Source organism: Notamacropus eugenii, chromosome 4 (genome assembly GCF_028372415.1).
Source record: "Notamacropus eugenii isolate mMacEug1 chromosome 4, mMacEug1.pri_v2, whole genome shotgun sequence".
NCBI classification, from domain to species: domain Eukaryota; kingdom Metazoa; phylum Chordata; class Mammalia; order Diprotodontia; family Macropodidae; genus Notamacropus; species Notamacropus eugenii.
Window position 1 is genome coordinate 140,104,097 of NC_092875.1, and position 18,065 is coordinate 140,122,161.

An 18,065-nucleotide genomic window follows, 5' to 3' on the forward strand; every position below is an offset into this window, starting at 1 on the left:
ACAATTGTAGGCTGCACTTAGATTTTTTAAAAAAAGAAGTCTGATTTGGATGTGTGTGTGGGGAATGTGATATCAATTTGTATCAATATGGTATTTTATAGCAATTACTAAATATAAGAGACAACACATGAAACTTAGAACGCTAGGGAAATTTGGTGACATCCAATTTTAATTCTGGATGTACAAGTTATTGGCATAAAATAATAATACCTATTTATTAATCTATGTCTATTAATATCTCTGTCACCTTAAGGTTTGCAAAACATTGTACAAACATCATCTCATTTTATCCTTATAATAACCCTGGGAGATAGATGCTATTATTATTCCAATTTACAGATGAGGAAACTGAGGCACAGAGATATTTAGGGGCTTGTCCAGAATCACACAATTAGTATGTGTCTGAGGAAGGATTTGAATTCATGTCTTTATAATTCCATGTCGAATGATCTATTCACTGTATCATCTTGTTGCCTATTTAATTCAGTTGCTTAAGGAAGAAATTTTTCTTAGCTTGATCATCTATGGCAAGTTTTACTGGAAAAACCATGTTGTAGAAAAAGAATGCAAGTTATATAGTCATGATTTTCACTTTGATACTTTATTAACATTAGATCAGAAACATCACAGAGAGCATGTAGCATTCCACTTTCTGAAAGAGTATTGTCTCATGTGGAGACTTGAGTTTTTCATTCCTAAGCACATAGGTTTCTTAAGCAGGAAAAAGGCAGTCAGAGGCATATCTTTTGAGTCTCAGAGCTAGATCACAAGTTACATGCAATGGAAAAAGGAAACTATAACTAATCTAGTAGAATACATGCAAACTTTTCTAAACCCTTAGGAAATTTTCAAGGCTCAATTTTAAAGTTTATTTTAATGGGATTATCTCCACTATGTTATTATATGTTTGTTATTGATTCACTTAGTTAAGGATCTTGCAAAAATACACATAAATATTCATATGTACATATAATATATATATAATGCATAGAGACTACATAATATAGTGATAATGTATTCCCCTCTTTGAAAAATAAGACATAAAATTACTTCTGGTATCATGCCATACCTAGAATAAATAGTACAATATTTATTATTAAGAGAATAAATAGAATTCACAATGTTTGGAAAATAAAAAATAAATTCCACAGTTATTTAGGATTATATATACAAGTACACTTGTTTTGTATTCTTCTGTATGTATGAAGCTTCTCAAGTCATTGTATGAACATCTACACCCCTAATTTTCCTTTTCTTCTAATTATGAAAATTTTACTCTCACAAAGGATAAAGCTCATACATCCTCAATCTATCCATATCGTTATGATTAAATTCAGTTCAATAAGCACTTATTGAAGCTCACCACATGTAATGATCTAGGAGAGTTTTCTCTTTCTTTTTTCTTTTCTTGCCATGTACTGTGTACTCATCCTAAAAACCTTTTCCTGCCTTCATTTTTGTTTCCTTCATTGACTGGAAGGTTCTTCCCTCTCCATTTGCTTATCTAAATCCTTCCAATCCTTCAATGAATCATGAAGCACTTATTAAGCACCTCCTGTGTGTCAGTTACTGGAGATACAAAGACAAAAATATAACACTGCCTATACTCAAGGAATATATATATATTCTTTCAGTCCTAATACAAAGTACTACCTCTTCTATGAAACCCTCTCTGACAATTCCCAGTGATCCGACTTCCAATTACCTACAGTGATGGCCTGGACCACACAGATGAATACCTAAGTGTGTGCATTCTATTACTTGCTGCTCTTTCATGCAAGTTAGTCTTGTCTTCCCAGTGACTCAGTATGATTCTGGAGGACTTGGATGGTATTTCCATCCTCCTGGTTTTAGTATTCTCACCATTCTGGCATAATAATGTAGAATCTTTAGCAATTTACATATTGCATCCCACTGTAAAATGTAAACTCCTTGAAGAGAGGCGCTGCTTTTTTTCTTTTTTGTCTGTTTTCTCAGTTTCTGGCACTGTACCTTGAATTGATTATATTAAACCCTGAATAAGTGTTTACTAGATTCCATTGTATTCTTCACCGCATCCCTTACATCATTAATCACAGAGTTTAACTCATGTATATAGGCAAACTGGATCTCCCAAAAGTATTTCCCTTGGTTCCATTTATCAGAAAGTATTTTAATGCTGCCTGACCAATGACAAGTGTTTCTCAGTCACTTCAACATGACCTCGATGGACTGCAGGGAATCCAGGCAAGCCTGTTTTTTTTAAACCAGTCTCACCAGATGACACTAAAAGAGCATTTTAATTTGTGGTCTTGAGGGCCACAATTGCAGGCATTAATTAATCCTACAGCAGAACTTCCCCTTGAAAGCATGATAGACTCTGATCCTGGTTCCAGTGGAGTGCTGTCCTTGCAGTGTGAAATTTCCAGGTTTCTTTCTGCCTTTTCTATTTCCAAATGTGATTATAAAAATCCGAATTGAGTCTAATGTACATTTCCCAAGATGGCAAATAAGCAATACAGTATCATGTACAGTTCTTAATAAATGCACAATTTCTAAACATATGGAAATATCTAAATAGGTTACACACTGCATTAGGTTAAGCTCCACAATCCAGTGGAGCTAATGGTTTCAGGCACAATAATGCTCACTAAATATTCAGTGTAGGCACACAAAATTTGCTAAAGAATTACTAGCAATTATACCAAGAGGAAAAAACATAAAGAATTCAGCTGGGTCATAGTCCTTTTCATCTTGACTTGCACAAAGTCAAGCAATCAATGAATAACATCTGTGCAAATGTCAATGGACATATCAACCCATAAATTGTTACAATATATTAATGCTTAACAATGTTACCAAAGAGGTTATGTAGTTATTGTTCATAATTATTTTCATATGATAATTGTTCTTAAGTATTCCATTTAGACTCTGAAAAATACCAAACAGTTACATCTTCAGGTAAATAAATTTCTTACCTGAATTCACAAAAGGTGGGGAGTGGAGTAAGGAAATATTTAAAAACACAAATAGAAAGGACATAGGATCAGGTTCAGAAAAAAACTAACAAATTCTGATGGTTAAATGTTCTTTCAGAGATCAAGGGAAGTATTGGGCTCACAGGGAAAAAATCAGGACTATCTAAAGTGTGTTAGAGGGGTGCAAGGCTTGTATTTGGAGGCAGAGGACCTAAGTTCTAATCGTGAGTCTCCTACTCACTACTTATTTGATGATGCTGAAGGAATTCACTTATGTGAGCCTGTAAAATAAGGTAGTTTTGCTATATGACTTCTAAGGTTCCTGGGGAAATAGTACCTAGAGAGATAGACCTGGAGTCAGGAATATCTCAGCTAAAATCTGGCTTTCCACATTTATTTGTTTTCTAACTCTGGAAGATTATTTAATGTCTCTTGTTCTCAGTTTCTTTATTTATTAAATGAGGGAACTGCATTCTGTGGACCCTCTATTCCCTTCCAGGTTTTAAATTTACTATCCTACAAGCCCCAGCTCTAATTTTATGAATCCAGGACGAAATAGAATTTGCCTTTATGTACCCTTAAGAGGTAGGGAATGCTTTAATATAGCCAGATGAGATCTCATAGCTTTTGACTGTTTTATATAATAACCAAACAATTTTTATGCTTTTTATCTCAGTATGTAAAAATGAATACAATTGAAAAAAGATTGCTTTAGGGCTATTATTACCTAGTATTTACATATAATAAATGTAGTAGTTATGCAGTCAAACCTAAAAATGGAGTGTTTACAGGTGCTACAAGTGACATTTTAATATGTAATTAAAGACTTTTATAATGGGAATTATCCAACCAACTCCCTCTCTACTTCTGAGAGTGAAATGAAATAATTGAAAGAATCTTTCTCAGGTGCTGGCATACTCATATGCTTTGGTAAATTGTTCTGTATCACTAAGGAAACAAGAAAGCACTAATGAAAGCTTACTTCAGGGTCTGTATTTTCTATATATAGCAAAGAACAATGTACTTTTACAAAGCATCCTAGCTTTTACCAAATGTTACAAATGTTTAAAAACCTTAGCAGTAAGTATTGTTATTGTCCCCATTTTATAGATGAGTAAAATGATTTGCCCATGGTCACATAGATTGGAAGGGGTCATATCCCCTTTATTCTTTCTTCTTGGTCTAATTTAGTGCATGATAAGGTAGAAATTTCTATTAAATAGTCCCTTTCTAGGGATCGATTGTAGTCTGGTTCTGTATTACTCAGAACGTAAAAGGGACTTGAAAAGAATGACTGCATTGCCATAGTATATTTTTAAAAAGTGCCCTGGATTTGGAGTTGAATAAATCAATTTTAGATCCTTCCTCTCCCATTTGCAAGATTTTTGACTTTGAACAAATCATTCGCCTTCTCAGAGCCTCCATTTTCTCATCTATCAAGTGAGAGGATTGAACTGCACAACTTTGCAATTCAAGAGCTATAATCCTGTGATAACGTTCCTGATATGAGACTTTGGTATGAGAAAGAATAATTTTGTGGTCCAATGCATCAATATTGAAGGAACCAGTTTCAAAGGCAATGTCTAAACAATGCCAACGTAATCTGTTGAAAAGGGAAAAAATTCAAACATTTCTGAGGGTGACTGTGAAGAGTCATGATATGAATTGACTATTTTGACTGTTTACATATGTATACATATGTGTATCAAGTTTGTGTGTTCAAGTGTATTCGTCCTTCCTTGCCGAAGAAGACCATGCCATCAGAGAAATAATGACATGATTTGCACTTGACTTTGTTTTGAGTGAGGGAGGGCTATGCACGTCACCAGCCTCACTTCTCCAGAGCCATCTGAATCCAGTGACCAGATATTCATCAGGATGACTGGAGATGACCCAGGATGAGGCAATTGGGGTTAAATGACTTGCCCGAGGTCACACAGCTAGTGAGTGTCAAGTGTCTGAGGTGAGATTTGAACTCAGGTCCTCCTGACTCCTGCACTGGTATGTATGTGTATGTGTGTGTATATATATATATATATATATATATATATATATATATATATATATATATATATATATATAAAACACATATATAATATGTATGTATATATATATATATATAAAACACATATATAATATGTATGTATATATATATATACACATACACACATACATACACACATATATATTTTCCCCATGACTTGGTTATCTGGATATTTGGCTGGAATGACCACTGCCTTGGGTGTTGTAGTGTCTTAGCTAAAGTATTCTGCTCTAGCTAGCTTAAAATTTGGCTATTTTTCCATTCATCTTAACAATGGGAAAGTTTTGTTTTTCTTTTTCTTGGTGGTTGGGGGTATAGGAGATGTGTTTCTGAAAACTGTCCAGGATACTAAAGTCAAACAGCCTTCTCTAGGCTTTGCCTAAATCATCTCCTGGTTCAAGTTCAAACATAAAACAACATATGTAACACCTGGAAACAAAGAGAAGCGAAGGTATTTGGGTGAATGGGGGCTTTAAAAATAGTGTCATATCATTAACAATCAGTGGCTCTGGCCCTTCATTTTATATTTGACCACATATTCAGTTTTTATTATTTACAGAACTCTTTAATGATTTGGTACTATGAGATGACAAATATTTAAAATGTATCATTGGTTCTTGGCTAAGCCCCATGTCTATAGGGCATTGTTTGGGAACATTTAATTTTGTAATGACATTTGGTTTTAGAGTTGAAATGCTCTGAGCCCTGTTCTTTTTAATTCCCCTTTTTGTTCAGAGCTTAGAGATTATTAGCTAACAACCTTTTGGGAAAAGTTAAAAATGGATAGAACTGAATCCATATTGAAGTGAATGAAATGAAAAGGTGTTTTTAAAAAATGTACAATGAAATACACATCTTTCTATTTTTGACTTTATAGAATCATTTTGTTAAGCCAAGGATACTTTTCTTTAAACTAATTTCATCATAAAGTCTTAGAAGTTTCCACTACTAGTCCTGAATAAAAAAAAGGGTAATTTTCCATAGCTCTTTAACCTTAAAGCACTGTCCATACATTATTTCATTTAACATTCATGACATTCCTATGAGATAAGGGATAACAGCTGTAATTACTCCCATTTTACACATGAAAAAAATTGAGGCTTAAAGAGATTTAACTAAGTTCTCTACAACCACACAGGTGGCAAAAATACTGGAGATAAGATTTAAACCCAGGTATCTCTTGATCATGAGTCAGTAGTCTTTCCACTATGCTCAGGATTTTCACTTAACCTCATTCCCACAATTTTACCTCTTCTATGAAAATAGCAATAGCCTAATCTAAAATTAATCAGAGAACTAAGTATCATAGGCTTAGAACTAGAAAAGACTTTAGAGGCCATCAAGTCCAACTCTCTCATTTTAAAGGTAAGGAAACTGAGACCTTGAGGTGTGAAATGATCTATTCACCATCACAAAGGGAGTAAGTGGTAGAGCTGGAATTTTAACATAGTTTCTCTCACTCTAATGGCAGCAAACATTATTTCCACTGTAACATGCTATTTCAAGACTCTGCTGAAGAGCCTAATGAAGAATCTCCTCTTTGAATCAATTGTCCATTTCACGATGGACAGAGGCAAGACCCCCACGAAGAAGGATTTAAAGCTAGAAGTAGTGTATAGGTTTGACTCCACCATACAGAATAGAGATTGAGGTTCTAGAATTAACTCAGGGCCCAGAAATGTAGTCTGGAGTGGACAGATGCCAGACTATATAGTACTTCAAGTATTTGACATCTCTTAAATTTGTCATCAAAACTCCTGTACTGGTAGGATCTGGTTGATGACCTCTCAGTGAGTACAAATGTATGGTCTCTACCAAACCACTGAGCAAGAGACTGACATATTCAAAAGCTTTCAAGGCAGGACTGTGATGAAATATTCTAGGCATATTCACATTCAAACATGCTTAATGGCTCATGGGAGGGACAGGAATAAGCCATATACTGAACAGATCTACTAAATATATTAAGGAGCCTGCCTAAACTCTGAGGAAAAATTAAGCCAACAGTAATTGTATAGTTTCTAAAAAGTTCATGTTTAACAGAATATCTCTGACAAAAAAAGTTGAACCTAAGAATAATGAAAATTAGACAGGAAAGACTATTGAAAACTATTTTTAATTCAGACTATAGATTGTTCTGTGGATAGCCCATATTTGGAAGCAAATTTTGGCAGACTTGGAAAGTGAGTTAAGTTTTTATAGATGATTTAGACTTTCAAGTGAATTTTCTTGACCTGACTCAGTAGTTTATACCTAGGGATATCCCAAAAAATTTTCCTTGAAAATATTTCTTTCATCCCATCCAACCATTATTTATGAAAGACAAATAGTTGAAAGAAGCTGGTTTTACCTTCAAAAGGTAAATCTCATTAGTACAATTTTGGAAACAGCTGAGACTCATTTTACACTAAAGTTTAATAATCCATTAGCAAGTAGAAATCGTGTTTTTAGTGAATATTAAGAATTTTAAGGAAACTTGAATTTTTAATTAATAATTTAAATGAATCTACAGTAAAATACTTGAAGCATTAAAGGCATCTGAATGCATTTTATATCCTTTTGGGGAAGTAGAGAGAATAATACCAGATCGAAAGTCTTTGCAAATTGAGTGAAGTGATAGCCAGAGCTCATAGAAGCTGTATTTGGTTACTGAATTATGAAAAATAAAGTGAATTGATTCAACTAATTAAGAAAAGGATATTTTTTCTGATTGGCTATAACCAAAGTATTTCTCTGACCAGCTTCATTTTTCTGGATGATTATTCTATCAAGATAAAGATCTGAGTTCCTCTCTTGGACAACAAGTGGGTGACAAAGTCAACAGAGGCTAAAGAACCTAGAGAAAAACCTCTCTCTGGTCTACTTCACATATAATAAATTATTTAGGGAGATTTTTCTGTCCTTTCATAATGGTCCAATAGCCTCCTCCACTTTGTGGTCCATCATGTTTCATATTGTAACTCAAGTTTCAGCTAAATGTTACCTCAGAAGACAAGCACGTATCATCAAAGGACACTTTGGTAGTGGCCAGATAAGTGTCTGTGACTGTGATATCTTCAAGCTCTGTGTTGAAGTGGTCAGACTCTTTAATGACACTGTAGTTCAGGGCCACACTGTAGTTGACTGGTTTCTCTAAAGGCTTCTTTTTGCAGTTGCAGAGCTTCTTGAAGGCAGCTCGGAATTTCTGGGACATGAGGTTGTAAATCACCGGGTTGATGGCGCTGTTGAGGTAAATGCAGATTCTACAGAACAGCAAGAACCAATTTTCTTGGAAAGGGCTGGATAGGAATGAGTTGACCACAACCAGGGTCCTGTAGGGCATCCATAAAAGAGCAAATAGAATCACAACCACTGCCAGCATCTTGGTAACCTGTTGGGGGATAAAAAGAAATAAAAAGAAAACTGATGGGAAAGAAGCCCCCAGTATCTCCAGACAAGTAACTTTTAAAATGAATTTACAGTAAAATAGTTTAAATATTAAAGTCATTTGTATGCACTATGTAGCCTTTTGGAGAAGTGGGGAGAATAATCCCAGAGCAGAAAATCTTTGTAAGTTGAATAAAATGATGGCCAAAGGTCCTATTAAAAAACACTTGGGTTATAGTCCAACCTTGTGACTCTGACTCTCACTTAACCTCTCTGGTTCTCAGTTTTATCACCTCTAAAGTGGGCTAAATAACATCTACCTCAGTAGCTTTTTGTAAAGATTAAGAGATAATATGCAAAAGATCTTTGAAAAGTATAACAGTAATATAAGATGTTGTGTTGTCCAAGTCTGTGCTCGAATATTTCCCATTTCTCTACCATCTCAAGCTGCTTTGAGAGAATAGTAGTAGACTGAGGACATACCTTAAGAACAACCGCAGAAGCAATTTCACCTTAGGGTGGGTAACTAGTAGGTTAGCTGATAGTCTTTGGTGACTGGAATAACTCTCTTACCTGAAATGCCTGGTAAAATTATAATTGAAAGTTTGGTGAGTTTATATCTTTAAAAAAAGAAGCAGAGATAAGCAGAGTCAGCATGCCTTCATCAAAAACTGGGTATTTCTGACTATCCCAATTTCCTTGGCTATTAGACTGACAAATCAAGGAAACACTATGGATATAGTTTAGATTTTAAAAATTTTTGACAAGTTCTTTTATGTCAGTCTTGTAGGTAATGGACCAAACCAATGTCTCCAAAGCAGGGGATATGGCTTGACCTCAGAGCAGTCATGGTCTGAACCAAAGGGCTATATATTAAAACAAATGGAAGGTAGTTGAATCTCATCTCTATATAGTCATCATGGGACTTATTTCCAACATTTCTCCACTTGCACTAATCTTTCAATATTTCCCTTTCTGTCCCCTCCCTCTGCTCTTCTGCACTGGTATTGGCCCCTCAGGGGAGCAGTAGCTATGCCAGTGCCATAGAGAAAATCTCTTCATACTGGCTAAGACAGGCACCCCTTAGAGGAGGCGTAGTAACTGGTGAGTAAGAACTTTCCCTTGTTCATTTTGGGTATCACCTAGTAAGAACAGACATGAATGCATTGTGACGTACGTCATGCGTTATCTTTGCATGACATTATATACATTGTCTTTCTCCCCAAACCTAAACATCATCCAAACTGCCTTTACTATTGAAGGTACTATCTTTCTTCTATACACTCATTTTCACAGTTTCATATTACTGTTTCACTACACATATCCAATCAGTTGACAAGTCTCCCCATTTCTATCCCACTAATGCCCTAATTCTGTCTCTCACCACTTTTCACTAGCCTATTACAATAGCCTCCTAATTGGTCTTCCCACCTTAAAGCTCTCCTCTTTTCAAACTTTTCATCTGCAGAGCTGCCAAAGTAATTTTCCTAAAATGCAGGTCTGATCATATCAATCCTCTACTCAATAAACTCATGATCAACTCTGGGGATATATATAATTTCATCTTTATCTTATCCTTTTAAAATTTTTATTTCTGTTTGTTTTATAATATACCTAATCATAAACATAATTGTATATGAAGGCCCCCTGGGTAGCACAGGGAATTAGGAAAGGGCTCAGTTCAAATTCTGCTTTAGATCCCAAATGTGTAACCTTAGGCAAATCCCTTAATCTTGGAGTCAGTTTCTTCATCTGTATAATGGGAATAATAACAATAATAATAATGATAATATTAGCTAGCATTTATAAAATGTTTTAAGACTTAAAAGTGCTTTATATATATTAATTCATGTGATTTCACAATAATTCTGAGGTAGGAGCTCTTATTGCTTCCATTTTACACAAGAGGAAATTGAGGCACAGAAAGATTAATTGATTTGTCTAAAGTCATGCATTTAGTATCTAAAACAAGATTCTAATTCATATCTTCCTGACTCAAAGTCCTATGCTCTATCTACTGCACCATCTAGTTGCTAATAATATCACCTATTTCATAGGGTTAAGAAGATCAAATGGAATGATATATCCAAAGCTCTTTGCAAACTTTAATGTGACATATATTATATTGTTAGCTATTATTGCATATACATATTTTAAAAATAAATGAATATGTACATATTTGACACTGATATTTAATTTTTAAAATTTGGTTGTGGTACATAATAGAAAAAGTTTAGAGACTATTGGGTTAGATCATCATATAGTTTTGTAAGTTTTAGAACTTATTAATTGACCAGACCCCAAAGGCAATCAGTCATTAATTGGTGGATATCAGGTAGGAAGGTGGTCTCTAGCAATGTCAAAGGGATCTGACCCTGCTCTGTTTTTTTTTTTTTTTAAACAATGTCTCAAATAAAGTCATTTACATAGCCTTTTAAGTTTTATTGTTCAAATTGTAGGAATACAGACTTTATGACCAATAGTGCAAAGAGACAAAACAAAAACTTAGAAGTGGAATGGACCTTTCTAAGTCCGAGCCCCTTCCTCTTTTGGAGTGGTATTTAAAAACTCTTGAGCCTTTGAAAGATACAGAGTAATTACAAGAGTACTGCAAATCCACAGATACACCAAGCATTTGGCACTTGGATCTGTATTTAACTCCAACAAAATGTGAAGTCTGACTCAATGCAATAAATAAACAAGCGTATATCCTGTAGAATGAATCCACAGAATACCTCAGACATGCATGAAGTGCTATTTTTCCAATGTGTGTATATACTGTTGCAATGAATAAAATGCAAATTCATATAAAATCATTGCTGAATTATAGTAGCTTTTTATTACCAGGTGTTTTCTCAGTCAGTTATAATTAGTGAAATGTTTTTCGCATTAAGTAAGTCAGGTGAAAGTTTTTAAAGGATTGTTGAAACCAAGGTAGGTAATGTTTGTAGACAGCAGTAGATAAGTAATTATTAGTTGTTTCTCCAACAAGGACATTGGACTAGAAAGAGCCCATTTTCTGGTGCCTACTATGTGTAAGAATTGAGAGAGATTAAAATTTCAGGTAAGACACAGGCCCTGCCCTTTCAGAGCTTATTATCTGTTAAGGAGCATGATGAATATACCAATATTAATACAATTGTGAAAAGTAACATGAATAGAGCTGGAAAAATTACAAGAGGCTAGATGGTGGAGGGTATTTGAAAACTAAGTAAAGTTGTTTAAACTTTATTGATAGATAGTAACAATCCACCAAAGAATCACAGTCTGAAACATAAAAATGGAAAATGTTGGAGAGGGATGTAAAAAAGACAGCCATACTAAAAAACAGTTAAGGGATCTATGAATTAGTCTGATTATTCCATAAAAGTATTTGAAACTATCTTAGAAAAGTCACTGAAGTGTATATATATTTTTCAATATGGCTGTCCTACTGTTATCTCTACCCCAAGAGGCTCAAAGGCAGAAAGTTCTCATAGATACATAAATATATATGCATACTTCCGTGTATGTGGAGAGGGTTATATACATACTATACATAGAGATATGTGTGTATATATATTATATACATGTATATATATATTTATCAGCACTTTTGTAGTTAAAAAACTGGCAATAGTGGGGTTCCCTCTGGGGAATGACTGAGCAAATTGTGGTAAAAGAATGTCATGGAATATGATTGTATCATTAGGAATGATGAGTATGAAGAATTAAGATGTAAGAACAGGTCAAGAATTGGAGTTCCCAGACCTGCCTGAGCCAGAAAGATGGCTGTCTAGTCAATTTCCTCCTGTGTGGCTAAAATGACCAGAACTAAGCAAAGTAAAACTAGATTAGGTAAAACAGCAATGGCAACAATGATGACAGTGACATATAACAACATAAGGAATCAAGCTCAAAAATAGGCATTATTCATATCCAGCAGAAGTAGAGGGAAAGGGGGAATGGATAAGGATTGTTTAGTTTTTACACATTCTATACAATGCATCTGCTTTTACAAGAGCTCCAATCATACAGATAAGATACAATGATAAAGAACAGTCTGTATATATACTTCTCCATTCAATCCCAATTTTTCATTTTTTCTGTTTTTTTTTTTCTGGAGGGGAATTGTTCAAGTCACTGTTCTTGACATTGCTGCTAATAAACTGCTTCCAACTTTTTCTGGGGGGAAGGAGGGAGAGTTTCCTCCCTCCTTTCTCTTTTTCTTTCAAAACTTATTTTATCCCTGAGGCTCTCTAAATCTTCTCTCATCTCCCAAACTGGGTGGTATTTTCTTCACCAGGGAAATGAGCAGAAACTCAAAATCCCAGAAATCAAGAATGTCCACATTACTTCTCCACATTTGGGAGTGTAAGAATTTACCTCCTTTCCTTCCCCTTTAGGGAGGATTATTACACAAAGAAATCTGGGAAATCTTTTATGAACTGATATGGAGAGAAGTAGCAGAGCTAAAAAAAAAAAATTACAAATGACTATAATATTTTACAAGATGACAGCAATAAAGTTAATTTTATTGATTTATTTATTATAATTATTTATTAATATTAAGTTATTAATATTTATTAATTTATTGATCAAAGCTCTGATCAATGAAATTGCCTATCTGTACCTCAGAGAGCTGACACATACCTCCTTCCTTCTAGGTATCAAAGAATGCCTACTGTGCTATCAGCTTGCTTCACTTAGCTGTACTTTTTGATGTAAGGAAGTCTTCTGTTGCTGGTGGGGGTGGAAGGAGTCACTGCCAGAGATTTTTTAAAAAAGTATTAATACAGCTTTGAATAATTGAGCTATAATAATTCCACTTCTATGAAGATCAAACTTCTTATTGATTCTGTGCAACATAAACCAAAATTGAGCCCATGAGTGGTTCTAGCACAAGTGGGAAACAGAAATATTTTTGTGCTGATTTGCTTGGATAAATTAAGATGTTCATGGAGTTCCATAGGAGAGTTCCTTAGTATAGAGAGAGAACATTTGGAAGGCTGATTGTGGATTGAGAAGAAGATCATGTATTTTTGTGGTCTTTGGTGGGGAAGGGGCCACATATAGAATGCTCAGTTCACCTCAGTGAAGTAGGAAGTATTTTAATTCATTTTCAGTCATGATATATTTATATAAGTCTCATAACTACTTCTAGTATTGTATTTATTTACTGCATATATTAGACATTTGAGAAACAGTGTGTGACAGAACAGATTGAGTTGGAGTTGGGAAGCCCTGATTTCAGATCTTGCCTCTGACACATTGGTGGTTTGACCTTGGTCAAATTATATAACCTTGCCCCAGGCCATTCTTTATGACTATAAATTGCAGGGAAAGTACCAGTTTCATTGATAGAGGAAATGACTTACTGGTAATTCCTTCTACTGCTGAAATCATAGGTCTGGTTTAAAAATGTAATTTATTTCATATACAAAAAACATGCCTTTTCATTTAGCTTTTTCCTTTCTAAAGCATGTTCATATCTGTTATCTAATTTAATTTCTATGAAATATCTAATGAATAGGTAGAACAGGTGTTATCAATATTATTATCTTATGATTATCCTATTTTATAACAATTAATTAATCATTTTGTCAACAATTGTTGAACACATACTATGTTACAATCATTGGAGGTACAAAACCAACAATGAAGTGATCACAGCCCTCAAGTAATTTACTTTCCATTGGGTGAGGAAACAACATAGTGGGGGTGAGGAGACTCCTTTGATTTTGTATAACAATAAAGCTAGGATTAGAATCATGTCCATTGATTCTCATTCCAGGACTCTCTCCAGTGCATTGAAACATCAGTCACTAATGCTAGCCTCTCCCATATCCTCCTGCTGCTTAAATTTGCACCCTTTCACTTTCGCCCACTGAAAGCAGAATTAGACTCCCCCGCACGCCCCCACTTCAGGTAGTGGGAAAAAGATTGGGCAAATCCTTTCATCTAAACACTGTTCTGGACATACTCAGTCCTTTGCTTAGTGCTTTAGATTGACTGATGTATCTAGAATCTATCCTCTATTGTTTTCTGGCTCAAGATCTGAAGATCTTTAGTGGCAAAGAAGCAGCTAGTGGAAGCTAGAGAAAATATATTAACTCCAGAAGATGAATGGAGAGGTAATATGATGATCCAATAGAAATAATACTGAATTTAGAGTTAGGAAAGATGAACTAGAATCCCAACTGTGATCCTTACCACCTGTGTGACCTTAGATAAACTCATTTTACCCTTCTGGGTCTCAGTTTTCTCAACTGTAAAATGAGGAGATTGGATTAGGTCACCTGTAAGACTGGTTTTAGAGGCAATGGGGATAAGTACCTATAAAACTTTTTCTGCCCTATATACCATCATACCATCAAAGCCTTTTCCATTTATGGTGTATTTCACCTATGCTAATTTTCTCCTTCCTCTCAATAGGACTATATTCAGTCTTTTCTTTCATGAGAAAAAGAGTGGAGGGAGGGGGCTGTTGCGAGAGTTAGGGAGCTCTCAAGATCAGTAGACATGGTGGAATGGGACGATGCTGTAGTGAAGGGGAAATCATGTTCACCTAGGGAGGGAGAGAGGACAAATACATCCTCTTGGTCATTAAATCCATGGTTGGAGGTGGTGGTGGCACAATAGCATGTATGTTTTGGACACTGTCTATAATTATGTTTCAGTTATCACTGAATATCTGCTAAGAGCTCATAACTTTGGAAAATGCTCAAAGTTTTTATTCCACTTTATTGTGTTTCAATTCCTGTCCTTTGGCTTTGTTATAGATTTAAAAACAAACAAACAAACAAATCTGAATCAACACGGGAGGGAACACACTGGGAATGAGAATACCCAGGGGTTTAGCTTTCTCAATCTGTTGACCTTACCTCTGTGGCTACTTGGTTTCTTGTTTTGTCAGTGTTTCTAATCTTGAATAATATGACAAATGCAAATTGAGAAGCATCATCAGGCTAAATAAGGTAAGAGACATCTTCTCCTCAATCTTCACCATTTAGACTATGGTAGTAAGAAAGATATATCAGTCATTAAAGAATTTAGTTCTCTTAAAGAGGGGAAGGTTTCTCTTTAAAAAATAGTATGATGAATATAGTCTGTGGAAGGATGAATCCTTCACTGATGATTGATTGTGATCATGGATTCTTTTTCAATAGTAGGCAAATAAACACAAAGTAAACTACTCTGTTTCCCCCACGGATGCAATATCAGTGCTGGGAGTCATCATTATGCACTCTTATGGATGGCAGCGCAATGCCATAGCAGAAAGAGCACTGTTTTTCCAATAAGATGCCTTGGGTTCAAATCATAGTTCTTCAATTTACTTATGTGACCCTAAACAAATCATTTAACCTCTCTGGGCTTCAGTGTCTTCCTCATCGTGAATATGAACTCTACAATCCTTTCTATGTCTAATTCCATGATTCTATTATCCTATAATCTAGTTTTAAGCTCTAGTTTTCTCATGTAAGAAATGAATGGATTGTATCAGATGATCTCTAAGGTCTCTTTCAGGTCAGCGACTATCTATGTATACTATGAACCCTAAGATGGAATGGTGTCATCAGGTCTCATGTCTAAGAAGGGGTGTGGTCAGAGATGGGAAAAGGTGCATCATGTATGCAGACACAAAACTCTGTGACAGTTATGTTGCCCTGAATCCTTTGAAGAAGACAGCTCAAGAGTCTTTCTTTCATTGGAGCAGTTGGTGTCACATAAAACATAGGCAAAGTATGATTGCTCCAGATTTCTCTCCTCTAGCCAAATGTATTCCCATGCCTTATTGACTAGAAGAGTGAGGCTTGAGGAAGCATCAAGAACTAGTGGAAAGTATACTATATATAATTGAGATACTCAGATTGTAATTCCTGCTCTGCCACTGCTAAGCAATGTGACCTTGGCATGGTAGAATAGAAAAATAAGAACTCCATTTAAAGTCAGAAGACCTGGGTTTGAATCTTGGCTACTGGTAACCAGTAACTCTCCTCATCTGAGGTTGGAAATTAGGTGGAGTCAGCAGGAGGTAGAAATCTCATATGTAGGAGCTTGGAGCAGATAGTAGTCACCTGGCCCCAATTAGAGGAATTCTTGCTCTTCTAACTTGAGGCTGGAGATCAGATAGGAGGCAGGAGGCAGGAGGAAGGAAGTCACATTGGGACAATTGGAAGTAGCCCCTGTCCTTTGCCTTCTTCCCTTAGAGGACATGCATGCAGCAGATGGAAGGCACAAGATGGAAAGCAGACGCGATTAAAAAGAGAGAACATGACTCCATCAAGAACAGATTATTCCAGATTAACCTCATTTTCTTCTGTAAAGACTCATTAAACTAATTTGCCTAAATATTGGCAACACTTTTGTTAAAGTAACTCATATGCTTTTTTGGGGGGGGTGAAGATGGAGAGATATGAATCAGAAAATAATCCAATTATATAGCTTTAGAATTAGTTTGGTGACCAGATTCAAAAAGTTCTTTTTTGTTTATTTTTATTTACATCCTTTTTTTATGTCACCTATATTTCCTGCTTCCTCTTCCTACCTTGAATTCCTCCCAGAGAGCCCTGACTGATAAGAAAACAAGAAAGAGAAAAAAAAAATCAGCAAAACTAACCAGCATATTAAAGAAGTCTAACTTTGGTCATTGTTCTCTACCTGTGCAAAGCAGGAAAGGGTGTCTTAAATGAACTTTCCTTTGGCGCCAAGCTTGGTCATTATAATTTTGCAGCACTCAGTTTTGATTACTTCATTGTTTTACTGTTAATTTCTTTATCAGCCTTGTGAATATTGTTTTACTTGTTCTCCTTCACTTAACGTTGCTTCATATAAAACTAGTGTGCTTCTCTGTATTTATCATATTTGTTTTTTATATAATGCAGAAATTTGTTTTGGCCACTTATGAATCAATGGGCTTCTATTTTGTTTCCAGTTAATTGCTACCACAAAAAGTGCTGCTAGAAATATTTTGCTATCTATAGGGCCTTTATTTTTGTCATTGAGCTCCTTGAGGGTTCACACCTCACAGTATAACGGTGGGTCAAAGAGTGTGGAAATTTTAGTGTCTCTGTTTCTAAATTACTTTTCAGAATAGTTAGATCAATTAACTCCATAATCAGTGCATTACTCTGCCTTTCAACATTGACTCTTCCCAGTTTTCCTTCATTTTTCCAACTTGCTCTGGATGAGTTGAAGCCCCAGGGTTATTTTTATCTCATGTGGAACATTCCTTCATATGGTTCTTGGTTCCTAGTATTCTTTGGAGAATTCTTTGGACATTTGACTGTTGGAGAAAGGCTTCTGTTGTTACATATTCCTGTTAGTGATCAATCTTTGATAAGAACCTTATCTGAAATAATTCATATAGAGATTTTTTCCTTAGTTAACTACTTCTATTCTTACCTTAATCAAGATTTTCTATTTTATCTCAAAATCACCTCTATCTCTTGTTTGAGAATTCAGTCCCTACTGTTTATTGTTCATGAACAATATACAACTTACTCTACTTCTATTTTTTCTGGTATAATAACTAATATTTAGCTCAAGTATCAATTGGGAATTTATTGGGATATATGGTATTAGATGCTGATCTAAACTTAATTTTTACCAGACTGTTTTCCAGCTTTCTCAGAAATTCTCACTAAATACTTTTCAAGGTAACTTAGGTTTTCAGGTTTATCAAACATTATATTATTATTCTATGATCATTCCTGATT

The 18,065-nt window shown here is 35.1% G+C and overlaps 1 protein-coding gene across 1 annotated transcript in view; it reads right to left on the bottom strand.

Annotated features, from left to right (window-relative positions):
• Nucleotides 1-5,139: 5,139 nt before the first annotated feature.
• The window catches only part of TRHR (thyrotropin releasing hormone receptor), a 38,611-nt gene continuing 25,685 nt past the window's right edge, over nt 5,140-18,065 (bottom strand). Inside the window, exon 3 of the mRNA XM_072603276.1 lies at nt 5,140-8,371. Within this exon, the coding sequence (XP_072459377.1) occupies nt 7,970-8,371 (402 nt within the window). The 3' untranslated portion in view covers nt 5,140-7,969. The remainder of the gene's footprint in view (nt 8,372-18,065) is intronic.